Below are 18149 nucleotides of genomic sequence, written 5' to 3' on the forward strand. Positions count from 1 at the left end.
CACACACAATCACACACGCACACGCACACACACACACACACACACACACACACACACACACACACACACACACACACACCGAAAAATCTGTGGACATAATAATTCATCTCGACTGTGGGGCGGGTGTCGGGTTTCTCGGCAACGTTCACTCGTGCCCGAAATTTCGGTACCGATTGTTTTTTTTTCTCTCTCTCCTTTTCTCGTTTGAAAATTAAAAGCCGCACATAATATATTATACGTGCGTTATTATATTGTGTTGTTGTATATAACGACCCGTGAAAGACCGAATGAATCGTATATCATTATATACACGAATATTATATTTATTGATCTATCGCGTTTTCGCGGTAACTTTACTCAGACGTTATAATAATATACACAATACGACGGACGGATTAAAAGATAAACGTAAATAACAATATAATATTATATCATAGCATAAATTATTACTGGGGGATGCGCATTTGAACCTACACACATTCCGCGGCGGAGAATGAGTCGTTTGCCATAGTTTTTAATCCATTTAGATTTCGAGGACTTACAACACACAATAATATTTCGAAGTATCGTATACAGAAGTCGAATCTGTGTTTATCGAATCTAGGACTTTCTCCCCCCCCCTCCTGCTTTTTCGCCTCGAATACAGCGGACGTTTTCCGTCCGAATGGGACAAAATCCCCCCGGAAAAAAAACAAAAAGTTGCCAAATGCCAATTCAAAATTCACTAATATAATTATTAAAAATATATTAATAATATGTACAAGTACCAATTATAAATACTTATATAAATATGATATTATTAAATATTTACAAGTAAAACAAAACGTAATTTATACTTTTTATTCTGGTAATATAGCACACGGAAATTAAAAAAATTAAAATATCATCATTTGAAAAACTTTCACATCATTTTTTTTACCTGTCTTCTGTATCTGAATTACTACGAAACCTCCTACTCTACGATTTAAAATGTCTATTGATGCACTTGATTTACTCACCTTCAATAAAAACGTGGATGATGATAGTCAACACCTTGATATATGATTATATGGGTACTTCGGGTAAAACCAAAGAACCTATTTTCCAACCTATTATATTAATTATCCGTTTCATGTGCAAAAAAATATATGTATTGATTCAGGTGGGAAATGTCTTTGTCCAGGGGGGGGGGACGTCCAGTGCCGCTGAAATTGATGGGGGAGGGGGCGTTCAAATACCGTGAATATCTACTGCTGCTACAGTATTATGTTAAAAATGTATTGCATTAAATAGACGTCGACACTGCAGCACGTCCTGCCATCGAACACGTGGTGTACAATTTTTTTTTGTCTCAATAATATTTGACGTATTGATATTCTCGTCCTCTCGCCTTTGTCGATACTCGGCCGTATAATGTCGGTGTACTATTTAAGTATTCATACGAGCCGATTTCAGTATACATATTCGGTATCGGCATATAATAATTCTCGAGCATAATATTGAATATTGAATATTAATGTACAACGGAGACGTGATAACGATTACAGCTCGCCTTTTATTCCGATGTCACGCGCTGTTATGATATTACATTGGACAATGGCTTGTAATATGCATTACTAATTTATTTTTTATTTTTATTTCGCATCTCGCCTTGTAAATTTTAATTGGGACGTTCGTCGCGACGGGACGGAAACACAAACCAAGTCGTAACTTAACGTTTGCATATTATAATAACATACCATAGCGTATAATAAATTGATATAGGAAATTGTCCGAGGTGCAAAAACGATTTATATCGCTGGCGAGTGGCGCGACACTTGATAAATCACGGTAAAAATAACTAATGATAGCGTATATTGTATATAGGTACCCACGTAATTTTTCAAGCGGAAAACTAGGTACCCATTGTATATTGTGATAAAATAATCACTGACATCATTTGAAAATTCGAGAAGAAAATAAATAAATACGAATATTCATTGTCGTCCATCGGTTAAAACTTTATACAGGTATGGAGGTACTTATGCAAGTCTTAGATAGATAAAGTCGAAAAAAATTGATTTTTGTATGTTTAACTTATCCACGAGAATAATAATTGTTCGTTTTAAAATATGCTATCGGCGTTCCTTGCTGTTTTCGTCATAATAGTCTAAGACCAAAATATGTATTACTCATACACACTTCCTAAATATGTGCGAACGGGTTATTCGTTATGAATAATTAATCGTTTTATTAAAATTGAATTGATTGTCTCATCAATATAATATTAAATACCTGTCCAAAATATTGCTGACAATATTCGTTAATGGCTATCGAGTTATAAATTTCAACTCGATAAAACTATGACTTCAAACGATCACATTGGAAATCTCAGTCAGTGTAACACGTTTGATTTATATTTTGGTTGGTCCATATGAAAATAAATTCGAATGACAGTATAATGTTACCAATGTTATTTCAAGGAACCACTCAGATCATTAAACTAAAGCGTGTTAAGTAAATATTACTATTTTCAAGTTGTGTACAGTTCCAGTTCACCTTTGGCTCGCAGCCCAATTAATTAATTCGTTCGGTGTTTTTGTAAGGATTTAGATTGATATTTATGTCAGAAAGCAATGGGTCAGAGGGATCTTAAACTTAAACACAATTTCAGTAAATTAATTATTTTAATGGGATTTTATCCAAGAACTTAAAATAAAACGGTACAGCTACGGATGACGTTACAGTCTTGCAACACTTAACGTGTTGTTAAGTCATTTTGATACAGTTTTGTCCGTTGATTAAAATTAATTAAATTTTAATGAATTGATCCATTAGTATCTTAGGATGTATTGTTTATTATACATTTATACTTATAATATATATGTAAGCGATTAGACTCTAGAAGCATAATAATACTTAGTAAAATTATAATTTTATAATATATTTAAATATTTTAACAGTATTGATTTATTCGGATTGTACCTATATAAATTGCAAAATATTTTGGTGATCGTCGGGGACCAGTGGTATAACTTAGCTAAATTTGGAACGCTGCGGCCGATTGAGGTTAAAATAAAATGTATAAATATAAAAACAACAACAACAATATAGAAACTGCAGCTGCTGTCCCCGGCATCCTAAGATACTGTAGCGAGGTTTTTAAAATTGTGTTTTGGCGACCGTCCACGGAGTGGCGTATGGTTTACTATGTAATAATAATAATAACGATATAGTTCGGACATGTTGATTACAATGAATTATTATTGCCGACAACGGGATCCTCGTCATGACAGGAAGGTTCTGACAGAAAAATACACTCACGTACAATACACATTATATACCGTATACTACACATATATAGTACTATATACATGTACAGTGTACACACAGAGGACGTTTTATTACCGATTTCGTTGGATTTATGTGCCGTTCGATGAATATGTCTTATTCTGGAAGTAATTTATCGTTTTCTTGTGTTTGCAGGAGACAATCTGAAAGTGTGTCAGTCGAGGAAGAGCTGTTGCAATGCCGCCACCGAGGCTCGGCTGATAGACATGGTGGACAGCGAATACAAGAGACACCTGGCCACGCAGGCGGGCTACGTTTATGACCTGCTCAATTCCACCGCCCATCACTTGCAAGGTAAACAGAAAACAAAATAAAATAAGAAAAATAAGAGAGAGAAAATACACACAAAATTCGTGCTCCGGGGACGACACGCGCCCCCGCTGGTGTGTTATTTATACATATATATATATATATAATATATATGTAATATGTATACATAATTTTATGTTATTGCTTATGTATGTATGCGGAGGCGACCGGTCGTAAAAAAAAAAAGAAAAGAAATCCTTAGGGATATATTTTACTATTATTATTATAATTTTACGACTACATTATGTTATCGGCGAAAAAAGTCACCGAAATCGCTATATAAGACTGGTCATGAATGAATTTATTAAACGGTTATTTCGATCCGTAGCGAGTCGAATTTTGAATTCTCTTCCTATGCGTTTATGGCGTTTATGCGGTTTCAAAGTGTACCTTATACATGTAAATAGACAACACTCTGGGGAAGAGACCGAGTACCGTATTTTTGATTTATCCGTCAATTTGATACACCTTGATTATTAAATACTAATAAATTATTCATGTTCATTGTTCATTATTTTTTCGTAATAAATCAATAGTTTCCACCCAGTGGAATCGAATAGTTAGGTACGCTATAAAGGTGTGACCGCGGTCACACCTTTTTTTTAAGGGTTGGGTTGGTGGTTGGTTACCGCGTGTAGTTGTGGTCAAGTTTCGTTAGGGTTTTGCTTATTATATTAGAGCTTCGCAATTTGTGGTTAATTTAAATTCAACACTTTATTGATATTCAGTTATACTTAAATTATTTGAAAATTGTAGGTGGGAGGAATTAATAAATGTTGTGTCACACCTTTTTTTATTGTTGCACTCTTGCACTTATAAAACGTATGTGCATGATAGTAAATATGATATCTTATAAACTAGACAGACGCTTCACATGGTTCTTTCTTCTTGAAGATAAGATCAAGAAGTTGAACTGCACACTCGACTTATTATGTCACTACCACTTTCAGACTTAACGTAATCCCTAGAATTTTATTTAATATAAAACTCTCCTATGCAGTATGTGCGCACGTGCGGATGACCTTAAACTGTCTAATTTTCCGGGATTAATCCTAAATTGCGTCATATGTGTAATAGTAGCCTAGGTATAATGTGTTATAAGACATTGTGATACACACCGATATAGTGGACTGTTTGAAAATGTATTTAAAATGTTTATTTCATTATACCGATCCAAACTTTTATGGACGTTGTCCTCTGGGTTTCAGTTAAGAACTCTAATAACATAAAATCATTCAAGCCTTCCAAAATATCCTCCTTCGCCTAATTACAGAAACTCCCGCTAGGTACTTCTCAAATAAATCTCTAAAATCTGTTCAATCAATGAATTTGTTATGTATTTTTCTTAACATTTTCATACAAAACTTTCGTCCAATTCCGACTAGCTCATCAGCAATTTTACCTCAAACACCCTTCTCGAGATTCCACCCATCAGCCTTTAACGGAACCGACGCCGTGACCAGAACATTTAAATAACTTAAAATCCTTAGATTTTCTCAACTGTATGTCTATTAGTTTCATGTATTTTACTTATAATTAATTTTAAATACTTTTAAAACTACTGAAATATTATACGTTCAGAAATGAAGTTTTTAAATTAAAAAAATATGTATATTATGGAACGCAAATATGAATAATAATGTTAAATTTAAAAGTTTACTAATTATTTGTATTTTATAATTTCTAAAATATTTTTTTCTTAATTTTGTTGTATTATATTAATTTGAAAAGTATTTCTTTGATACAGAATGTAAAACAAATAGGATGATATTATACTAAAAGTCTTTCATTTAATGTACTAAAATATATAATGAAGTAAAATAAAGTGTATATTTTACGCTACATTCTACAGTTTCAATTACAATTCATTCATTTAAAAAGACCAATTTCATTATTGATTTTTAATCAACCTTTATACATTTATATTAAATAACAATACCTAACTTAATAACAATAGGCGAGCAGTTCCTTTAGACTTTCTAATGTAGACTAAAAGCTGTAGTTTTTCCGCTCTGAAACATTTTTTCTACCCGTATTATATGCATTATGAGATACTACGTTTTACTCTGTACAAATTGGGTTTCCGTCACAAATCTTTAAATTATTAGACGTGACTATATTATAAGTGGTGTATAAAAGAGTATATTATTTTGACTACCACGTTATAAATAAATATTTTAAAATACTGAAAATGATTTGGCCTATCGATTTATACATATATATATATTATATATATATCATATAGGTATAAACATTTTACAATAAAAGTACAAATACCGGAAAAACTTAAGTTTAACCGGTAAATCCAAGGGCTTTCGAATTTATATTGGCCAATTTTTTAATTTTTTAATTAATTCAGTCAAACTGCAAATAATTATTGTAGTTCTGGTTTTTACAAACTAGAGTTAAAGGCAAACATTAGAATAAATATTTTTTTTTTAGTAAAAATCCAATGTATAAAAAATAATATTCAAACTCCAAATTAAGTGAGATGAAATTGAAATTAGTATATGAAACGTGTTCTACCTAAATATTTAATTATAACTAATTTTATTAATTTATTAATATAAATGTAGTAAAAAAAATATTTTACACAATATTTTAACAAATCATGTATTTTTAAATTCTGTTTTATACAACTCAATGCCACGGTAGTCAAGAACGCCCTAATAAAGAATATCGTATATTGCAATCACATAATTTATAATCATTTTCATAGTGCAAATAAATAAACCATAATTTGAAAAAAATACTTTACTAAAAAACGTAATAAATGTATTTTTATTTTCTTATATTGTAGTATATAGGTGCAAATGTACATTGATTCAACATTTAAACAAATATATAACTGTATGTCATCATTGTATATTCAATCGATTAATTAACGACACAATACATTTTTTAAATCATTTATATTTATAAATAAACTAAAATTAGAACTATTTTCAAATACTTACTTTACTTCAATGCATTTAATTTAGACATTTTATTTTTTAACATATTTATTTATTTCGTACTAGATTGATGTTTGTCGTAAGCTATACTAACTACTAAGATTTACCATTTCTCATTTGTAAAAGCCTGAATTACAATAATCATTCTTAGTTTGATCCAATTAATTTGCATATTTTAGAATTGAAAAAAGTCGATGTAATTCCGAAATGTACAGTCATTAGTTGGTAAATTTTAAGTTTTCCAAGTAAGGTCCAGGGGGTCCCGTTGTTCATAAATTTAAGCGTAACATTGTATATAGTACTATGTACCCATTGGCGATATAAATAGTGTAATACCAAAAACTATATAGATCATCTAAATCCGAATCTAATAATTCGTAATAACGATTGCGCCTTCTATATAATAATATTTAATATATATAATATTATAGAGTTATCGAAGAGTAATAAAACGGTATTTAATCGCACCTAAACGGCGAACATGCAGTAATATTGTTTTTGGCGTGTGAACCGCCCTCGGCCGAAACGTCTCGCACCGTGTATCGTACCTATACATACGTGTATTGAACACACAATATATCTTATATCCATACACACGTACCATGGCGTTATGAAATGACAGAGTATATAAAATAGTTTATCCAATATCGAAACGCATATAAAAAAATAATTTAATAATCACCTATACCACGCGGCGATAACCATCTCGACCTGCAGCAGGAGCAGCAAGGGGTTGTGCAGCGTATCCATTGCGTTATGGCGATTGTCGACCGTCCTTTTCTTTTCACGTCGTTTTGAAAAAAAAGTGTATATATAATAATAGTAACAGCGTGTATATATATTATTATTATTATTATGTTGTACATATTATATTGTAGACGGAACGAAGCCGAAATTATTAGCCGGCTACAAATAATTATGGCACACGATGGGGGTGTCCTTATATCTTTCACGTTACACATTATATATTATGTTTTCAATATATACACATAATTTATAAACCACGATAGACCTGTTAAGCGTGTGAGTTTTTCCAGTCAAATGGCAAGGGACTAAAATATAATATTAAATATATGAATAATACTATAACTATATACTGTAAGAATCTAAAGAATCCGGTCAAATATAAAACTACTAGCAGCATTTACAGGATTAGTCTGTATAATCCATTTTTGTGTTTTTGAATAAAAAATTGTTTTTATATGATTTGAACTTTGAAGTAGCTGGTATTCATTTAATATATATATATTATATGTTTACAAACTTTTGTATGAGTATTGTTGAAAACATGTATATGTAATTTTAGTAGATGCGCAGACTAGGTACTTTTCTTTAAATATGTAAATAGATTTTTAGTTATAACTTATAAGCGTTTGAAATTTTGCGGTTCAGACGAATGGAGTAAAACGACAAAAGGCACCTGCACTGACCAGCAAAAGTTGTGATATGCTGTACGAACCTACTCCTCTCGATTAATATTCAAAATTAAATCTTAAATTATAAAATCGGTTGAATATGTAATATTTTCGTAAAATGTTTTTACAGAATATTATTTCAAAAACTTTAAAAACGAGTTCAAACTATACATATACTTAAAAAATTTTATTTTTATTTTTAAATCACTAATAATATGTACTCAGAAGACTAGTATAGCCACCTGTTGCAGTCAAATGAATCAGACCGCGGTACACGTGAGTTTCACTCCGCTTTCGGGGTTGCCGCCGCGACTGCGCCATTTTTGCCGGTCGTCGGTGTGCGTTCTGGATCGCAATTCGCGGCCTCACAGCTGCAGCATCAGCAGCAGTCCGGTTTGTCCGCAAACTCGTCGTAAATAACATAATAGGTACCTTACAACGTACGGTCTATTATTATTATCAATAATGTGTTTAGCCGGTATATGCACGTGACACACACACACACACACACTGCACGAGTCGGTCGGTCGGCCTCACATTTGATGCTCCTTTTAGACAATAATAATAATAATAATAATAATAAATAATAATATAATAACATACAATAATAATATCCTATAAATCCCGACGGCGTATATAAAAATATGTTTTCACCCCGGTTGACGAATGACGGTGAATAAACGTTCATTTCGGTGTACTGCACACTCGCACGACACGCGGGCAGCCGCCGCCGCCGCCGCCGCATTCCAGCGATAGACCCCCCCGGCCGCCGCGGGCGACGTTCTCCGGGCACTATAGCAAACTGCATTCCAGTCCAGATCGGCGGGTCCCATTCAATTGTTTCTTGTATTTTCTCCCTCTCCTCCGACCGCTCTTTTAATTTCGTTTCATACAAACTGATTTTTTTTTATGATTATTATTTCATTTCGTTTTCATATATTTCTCCTCGCGTATCTATAAATAAACGTATTACCCAATATTATACCTCCTTATTAAACCCGTTGCGCGTTACCCGCGGCACTACTGTACTTAATATTTTAACAGCCTACGACGAGCATAATAATGATACATATATAAATACACTAAGTACACCACACGTACTGAATCAAACGATCCGATTCCAAAAATAATGCATCTTACAGGCTGATCCAATTAACGTGAGACCTTCGTTATTTCAAAAACTATTAACGTTTTTGAAAAAACCTCTTTTACATAACTTTAAGTCATTTTTCTAAAAGAAGATACTTTTAAGTGAATCGTTTTTTAATTTTTTCCTTTTTTGATGACACTCATTAGAAAAACACAAGCATTTATATTTTTTTTGAGTACTTATACTTTGATAACAAAAATCAAATTTTGGACATGTAGCTTATGAATATTTAAAGTTTTGATGAGCGAAGTGGAGTAATGCAGGGGTACTTGGAAAAATATTAGTTTTACTACTCCGCTCGTCTTAACTTAAAATACTTATAAGTTATTATAAATTCACTAATTGTCTGAAATTTTATTTTAGATCTAAGTACTCCGATTAATAGTTTACTGCTGCAGAATAGGAAATTTAAAATGTACAAAGTTATTAAAAATAGTAAAAACTATAATTTTTTTCTAAAAATGTCAAATTGTAATTATTTAAGATTATGTAAAATAAATACGTAAAAAAATGTCAGTGTTTTCTGAAATAATATGAGTAATGAGGGTCTTATTAAGTTAAATAGATCTCCCCCTATACCATGCTACTATAATATATAGTAATATACTTACAACGACAGTGCATATATTCGTTGTCGATTAGTCGGCAAATGCACATATTATCATAAGTACCTATTGATGTGCAACCGCTGCGGCTACTTCTTGACACACCGGGGTGCACGCAACATGTGTCGCCGAAACTTGACCTAAATAATTATTATAATACGACAATATAATATTATGATATCAGTCGTTTCGATTGTCGTCAGATTCGTCAACTCGGATTCATAGCGAAATGATTACACGATCCATTAAGTTCGACGCGTTAATGTATGCGTACTCGTCAATGTGATATACCTAATTAGTAATTATAGACACGAATTATATTCGCTAAAGATCGTTTATGTGTGTGCTATATCATAATATTGTTGCTTGTACATAATTGGAGCATACGATTACTAATTTAATATTATTTTTTAATGTAGGTAGGTACGTATGTTATAAAATATGAACAGTCGAAGGAGATAAATATATTTTTATATAAGTTATTCCATTACAATATTTTATTATTTTTTTTACAAGGTACGTCGGTGGTTATAAATAAATTGTGCATTTTCTTTGGGAAGCACATAAAAAATAATAAGCTAAAACGGGTACGAATTTAGCTAATGATCCTCTATGTATACGCGTACATATTATATCCGTATATTTTAATATAGGTAGGTACCCATAATAATAAATTATATTCACTATTACACAAACCCATGTCGAGTTGTTCGAAATCAAATCGCAGTAATAAAAATATATGAACGTAATTATTTCTGCGTTTTTTTCATACTCGATTCAAATTCTACTCGTCGTCTGTGCAAACTGCAATGTATGCAAATGTAGTATGCAAATTATATTTTTATTGTATTTTCGTTTATTATATAGTCGAGGGCAATGCTGTTAAGTATTTGAGTACTGTTAATTGCTATCATAACAGCCACTTTAAAGCCTTAAATACAAATAGGTGTACCTTTTTTCTTTTATTATTATAGGTTAGATTTATAGCGATATACGATTAAAATGTTCGACGAGATCGACTTGAACCAATCTATTCTTATATGCTCTGATATTGAGTACAACGTTTTTTTGCGGAAGTCTAGGCGGAAATATTAATAGATATTAGAATGTGTTTTCACAATCCTCGTCGTCGCCGCGCCGTGTAGATATCAATTGGTGCGATGGAAATAATGAATACAACTAAATCAGTGTAACAGCATAATATCATATTATACTAATATGTAGTCACGTGCGTGCGTGCGGATAATATACAGACCGCAAAGACGCATCAAATCGCGAGAAAACCAGAATCTGGTTCTGTCCCCCTCCCCCCTCCCCGGTAATAATAATAAAAGAAGGTATCACTTTACCGTCGCGACCTCATATCATTATAATATATTAGACGGGGTCGTTTGAATTTCGAAATCAGTGGCGATCGCATGCGTATTAAACGCGTAATCAATGTAAGCCCGCCACTGTTTTTTGACGTTTCTATACAAATGATAATATTGTGTATAAGACCAATTTTGAATAATTGAATCAAGTGAATTCGTTATTACCATTTCAAATTAGGAAAAACACACGAGATGCCCATCAAACTTACCAATCATTGAAAGCAAAATAATATATATTTCTGAACCAGCTTTGCTATCATTTTAGGAACAACGATATATTTTCGCTACAAACTGAGACGGTTCGAGCTAGAGAAAAGGAACATAACACTAAATTCAAATATTCCAATTATTGAATTTCTAATTTTCAATATGAAGTTTAAATTATAATAAAATAAAATATTTGTGACTCATTATCTACTGTAAAATAACATACAATATAATGTTGTTTTAATTATTGGTAATATTAAAACTATTATTTTATCTACAAGAAAACGCGATTTCTTAAAATGTAGGTACAGTTCGTGTCCACGATCTGTCGACCCTCAATTCTTTAAGTAACTATAACGTTTTATACTATTTCTTTAAGTGATTGTAGAAACATTTGTATATCATGTATTTTACTGTATTATTTCATGATATATGACAATATTTGTAATTCAACTTTTTTCTCGGAGATTTTAAGTTGTTTGTCTTTCTTGAACAACGTTAAAATCTAAATACATGATGTGTCCTTTCTGTCTTACGTAGTGTATAATACCTAGTACTTACCGCAGAACGTGCGTGACACTATAATATACAATAGTATAAGATCTTATTTATACTCATATTGTATACTTACACGCACATATATTATGTATTATATCTTGAAAACTATCTTTTCAGATCACATGACGCACATGATCCGGAAGTCCAAGAGCAAAACGGTTCGGGTGCTGGCGGATGTGTACGCGAGCATCGAAGAACCTGCCACGGGTCCGTTGGACGCTTTTTACGGGCGGCTGTCGCGGTACGTGCACGAGGACCCGGAAACGACCCCGGCGACGAGCCTGGAGGACGCGGCTTCCCGGCTGTTCTCTGACCTGTTTCCGGTCGTCTACCGGACGGTGGCCGCGGCTGCGGATAGACCGGACGGCGGCGCGACCGAGTTCGACGAGGATTACGTCCAGTGTCTAGCTGGCAAAGCGTTTGACGTTAAACCGTTCGGTGACGTGCCGTACACGCTGGCCAAGGACATTTCCAGGACGTTTGCCGCCACCAACGTACTCGTACACGCACTCAGGTAATAAAGTATTTAAATAGACGATAACGATAGGTTTGTCTTAGATTTGTCTCGAAACCTGATTTCTTCAGTCTTTATGTTTCCATTTTGATGACTAACCGAATTTTCATAATATTATTATATAATCCATACTAAGTGGAATTATAAATTATAATAATATTATACACCCATTGTCCCAAAATAATGCTCTATAATCGTGACAACCCTATTACTTAAGTTCAGAGATGAGTTAGTTACTAGACTAATTGTAACTGGTTATAGAATTATTTACAGTCACATTGAAAGTTAAAAGTCACTTAATTGTGTATATGTTTATTTCTTTGAGAAAACAAAATGTTAAAAGTATACAACTAACGATTGTCATTGACATTTATTAAAACGTCCGTAAAAAAATAATTTATTATTATAAAATGTACTAAAACAGTATACGTAAGTAATAACTAACGTGTACGGTTAGAGTGTAATAATATTTCATAAATGTTATCTATTATATAGTCAGCAGTGAGTATATGAAATAACACGTTTTATGGAATAGAATAGGAAATAGTCTTATTGTTGTTTTTTTTTTTTTAATTAAAAATATATCAAATTTCATATGGTAATTATCATTACATAAAATATTTTAATTTTTAAAATACAAAAATAGTTTTGATATCGTCCGATTATTAATTATTTAAATGTAACTATAAGATATACTACACGTATATTTTAATTAAAACTGCAAATTACGTAATTTATTATAAGCTACTATACAGTATACACTATACAGTCACGAATTCTAATACAATATATCTTGGTTGGGTAACTTGCGACGCTCAACTGATTACTGCCAAACACTGTGTAGATTTGTCCCCGTCCCCGCCCCCTACACCAACCCTAACCAATTGATAACGATGCGTTCAGCAAACCGTTCGTATAGGTAATGTTGAGATTGCGCGGATGTCAATAAAGTGTAAAATGTCATTACTCGAGCACAATGACGAATAATATCATTGTATGACTCAGATATGGCGGGCAACTGGTGGACGAAGAGCACTCCCGATCGTGGCTGGGCTACGGAAATACGGAACAGTGTTCGGCGGCGCTGACCCGGATGAGACAGTGCTCGTGGTGCGACGGCAAGGACGCGAAACCGTGTCACGGGCTGTGCGTGAACGTGATCCGCGGGTGTCTGGCCAGGGAGACGGCGCACCTGGACGCGCCGTGGACCGGATACTACGAGGCCGTCGACCGGCTGGTGTCGGCCATCAACAACGGTCAGTCGTCGGTGTGTCTGGAGGACCTGCTCAGATCCCTGCACTCGAGGATATCCGAAGCCATCATGTACGCGATGAACCACGCTTCCGACATACAAAACAACGTGAGTTGGATTTTACATTTACATAATAATATGCCCGAACACCACTTGAGATGGTTTTAAATGTTACGTACACATTTGTTGTATAATATACCTACCTACTTTTAACTCTATATAATAGTCAGTACTACCCTGAGTATTATTATTCTCTCACGGACATGTTGACTCAATGGTTTTGGGACAATATGTCATTTGGTAAATTTGTCGGTCTCCGCGTTTCCGCTTTTTTGTTTTTTTTATCTTCTTTTACGTTTGAATACCATGCGTATACTATATATAGTAATTACACCTATACGGGATACAAGCCACGAAGGAATCAAAATTATAATTTTGTATATATGATCACCCCAGTGCGTCATTTGAACGGCCCAAGGTGTCAATATTAAGGTACTTCTTATATTGACTGGTCTGAAAAAGGATAAGTTCTAGACAGGGTTTGTATGGCTTACATACAAATATGAGCATTAAAAGAAAATTTATATGACACCACTGATATCATCCGTTGTAGATTTATTTAAACATCACGCTTATGTTAATTTAATCGTATTGCATACAGGCAGGTACTGGATACCTACACGTATTTTCTTCTGGCCGAACAGAGATTAAATTTCTTTATTATATTCGTTTCCTGGTTGTACTTGTGTTTCATTTCGTTAGTTTATTCAGTTTGTACTAATAATCATCGTAATAGTATCAACGTACGAAAAAATCGTAACGCTTTCGTTTGATTATGTTTTGTTTATCATATTTTAATAGTGTTTTAATAATTATTATTACCTAGGTATATTATAATAAGTAATAACACATTACACCAATGCATTTAATAATAGTTAACAAGCTTCCTTAGCGTGTTATGTTAAATTGAGGTCACGCTTGCCATCATATTTATATCGTTTTTTTACTCCGATAACGAAATCGGCGAACGCTTACAATTGTTTTTATACCTATGTGCAGTGTGTATGTGTTGGATGCATATTTTTGTGCAATACCTTAATCGGGCGTAATGAGTAAATGATGCTGTCGGAATATATATATATAGGTAACCTCATGAGTCGTGGTATACGTCCCGTGCGTCGTGGTATACGCCGAAACCGAACGTCGTTTCTTTGTCTCTCTCCGGAGAGATGAAACGAATGACCAGGTGGTCCGAACTCGTGGAATTCAAATGATATGGCGATTCCCCCGCAGATATCAATGACTTTGGGCGATCGGATATCTCCGACACGGTTTTACTGAATGGTTCGGGCGGCATAATAACAATATAATACGCACCCATTATAATAATATAACGCGTATACTCGCGAGACCCGAAATACCGACCAGACGGATCGGTGCGCCTAGTAGCGCCACCTGAGATTACGAGACGACGGCGGCGTGCACATCGTCGTCGTCGTCGTCGTCGTCGTCGTCGGGGCGAGGACCGGTGCAACGCGTATGACTCATCCAAATGAAATGCTGGACTTCCATTGGTCCGGCGAGAGGAATTCCGATCTGCCGGCACCTTTCACGCACACACACGCAAACTCACTTGTATACTTTATATGTATTTTATGTGTATGTCTAATATAAATACATATATATACACACACAGACGTAGGCGTGTACACAAACGCACAACCCTTCCGATACTAAACTCGATTTACCATATTTGGACCGGTTCCAACTCGCACACACACACACACACACACACACACACACACACACACACACACACACACACACACACACACACTCGCGCGCGCGCGCTGCACCTCCTGACAATCCGCAGCATTTGCCTATATATTATATATACCTGCATTATACATTATATATTATTATATTTACAAGCAGAACCCTACACTACATACCTATATAATACCTGTATATATTATTATGTGCACAACAATGTGGAAACACATGATGCGTGAACAATAAGACGAATTTGGTCGATTTGTATAGCGCTAACGAGGTGCCGGCGGTGCAGTGCTGCAGTGCAGGAAAAACGCGCAGGACGTTCGATTGCGGTACACCTACACCCCATCCCCCCCCCCACCGACTCCCCAAACGGGGTTGGAAACCCGTCGACCGCGTTTCGTTCGAAACCCCGCATTAGGCATGGCACCAAAAAGCACTGGACAATAGCCGGTATTACCGTCGTTGTTGAAACGACAAGTTTCGTCGGAATTCGTTTTGCGGTATCGATATAATATAATAATAATTTTCGAGTGTTTTTCGGCGACGTTACGAAATAAATCGATTACCGCGTCTGGGAACCGTTTTAAAGACGTCTACTGATCACGTAACCGAACGATAAATCATCATCCGAGTGGCGTTGTTCTTTTCGTTCTAACGGCGCAACCGTCTTGCATGTGTATCGAAAAGAATGAAAAAAACCAAATGCAATTTGGAAAAATCTCTGACAATACTACCTACCATATAAAACAAGAATTTGAAAAACGGCGGAATTACAATAATGTACATTATTATCATGTGGCATACTTATGCATTTTTCTCATCAGTGCTTTGTTTCAACAAAACTGGGTCAAATTAGTGAAAACTAGGTTTTTTCTATTTTTTAATTTTGTAAAGGTACACACTTTACATACCTATATAATACAATATGTGTATACACGACGGCGCGTGTGGAACGGAACGATGAAAAGGGAAAATATTACGAATTTTGTATTGAAGCAGCAAATGTATATATAATAATTAATAACGAAAGTAATTTTGCTAATATACTGAGAACACAATATTTTGAACAAAAAAACTGAGTAAAATTAGGCTAATTTAAATTTATACACGTAAAGCAAATTGATAAAAAAAAAAGTGAAACGAAAATGTTTGAAACTGTAATTTATTTTGTACGAAGGAAATAGTTTGTACTCTATAGTCTATTGTAGAAGTCTTGAACTTTTATATAATCGAAGAAGATGGTGAGTCCGCAAGATCCGTATATTTATTTCGAGAATACAGGGTGCGGTTAATTCAAATAAATTACCGATACATCGTTATGAATAATTTATTACAGTGCAGTCGTCTTGTGCGCGTTATACATTTAAACGTCGCGCCGTTTTTACAAAACATATTATAATTATAGAAGTGTCGTTACAGATACGAACTTATTTAAGTACGTATAATTATTATTAATAATCTGCGATTAGCTGTGTACACAATAATATACACGTATGACCAGGGGAAGTACACATATACGAGTCGGTGGAATGGACGGACCGTCTGCGGTATGGAAATCACTCTGTATATTTTAAGACAGGAATGGTTAATACACCGAGTTAAGGCCAACGATTTATATATGTGTGACAAGATTATATGCAAGGCGACGACGTCGGCGGACGATGCATTTTTAGCGTGTACCTCGGAATGGAATGTCGCCGTGCAGTTGGTTTATTTTTACCGGGCGTAAAAAAAAAAAAGATAGAAACTCACGCACATTACGCACACACACGTGCACACACGCACACATTCACACACAGAGGGAGAGTGAAATAGAGCGAGGGAGAGACTGGCGGTGATGGTATACGGGGAGGGGGCGAGAGAGAGAAGCCGGTGTGTATCATTGGCAACAGGAAATTTCTTATTAGAACCCGAGTGAAGAACGGGTGTCTGGCTCCCCAATAAATCTGTCGCAAGTAAAAATTCCAACGATCGTGCCAAAAATAAGACCATTTCGTACTAGATTTGTCCCCCGAGTACTATAAACCCTTTAAAAAGTTCAACAGGACGGGGCCCGCGTTTAATATTTTTTTTTTTTTGTTTTTTCATTTACAAAATGCTTTTAAATTTAATAAGCCCGTGAAGTAATATAAGTTTTATACTCAAAACTTTAACGCCAACAGTCCGGTGTTATACCTTGACATTTTGTTGACTGTTTGAAGTTGTCAAACTTATGTAATTACAAACTATATGCTACCTATATTGTATTGACAGTTTATTTTTTGTGTTTGTTGAATTACTGACAGAGTGGTTGTTTAAATAAACGCATTAAAATTGTTTTGATGTATTTTACCATAGAAACTTGAAATGTTTCAAAATATTTTTTATTGTGTTCATTTCCGAATGTCAGAAGAAAAGTAATTTTGTACGTTTCATCAAACAACCATGTTTTGTACGAATTAAACAATTTTAGATTGAAGTAATTAATAATAATAATATTATGCTTATTTTGGATAAAATACAAAATCGAATGTCCGCGAGGGAAATCTTCGGTAGTTAAACTATTAAAGGTGTTAATGACTAATAATAACCTTATTGCGAATTATAATTTTGATTTATAAATACGCAGCTAGTTTGTGTGAAATGAATTCCGTTCACGTAAGTAGGTACACAATTTCTGAATCCCCTAGAGCAATGTTTTTTTTTTATTGGATAACTAAAGTTACTAAAATAGGTACATCGTAC

At 34.2% G+C, this 18149-nt stretch overlaps 1 protein-coding gene across 1 annotated transcript in view; it reads left to right on the forward strand.

Annotated features, from left to right (window-relative positions):
- LOC111026265 (division abnormally delayed protein-like) overlaps window positions 1-18149 on the forward strand; it is an 85615-nt gene that overhangs the window by 42509 nt on the left and 24957 nt on the right. Inside the window, exons 2-4 of the mRNA XM_022304318.1 lie at window positions 3445-3603; window positions 11998-12394; window positions 13400-13754. Of these exons, the coding sequence (XP_022160010.1) occupies window positions 3445-3603; window positions 11998-12394; window positions 13400-13754 (911 nt within the window). The remainder of the gene's footprint in view (window positions 1-3444; window positions 3604-11997; window positions 12395-13399; window positions 13755-18149) is intronic.

The sequence above is a fragment of the Myzus persicae genome, unplaced genomic scaffold, assembly GCF_001856785.1.
Source record: "Myzus persicae strain clone G006 unplaced genomic scaffold, MPER_G0061.0, whole genome shotgun sequence".
Taxonomy (NCBI): domain Eukaryota; kingdom Metazoa; phylum Arthropoda; class Insecta; order Hemiptera; family Aphididae; genus Myzus; species Myzus persicae.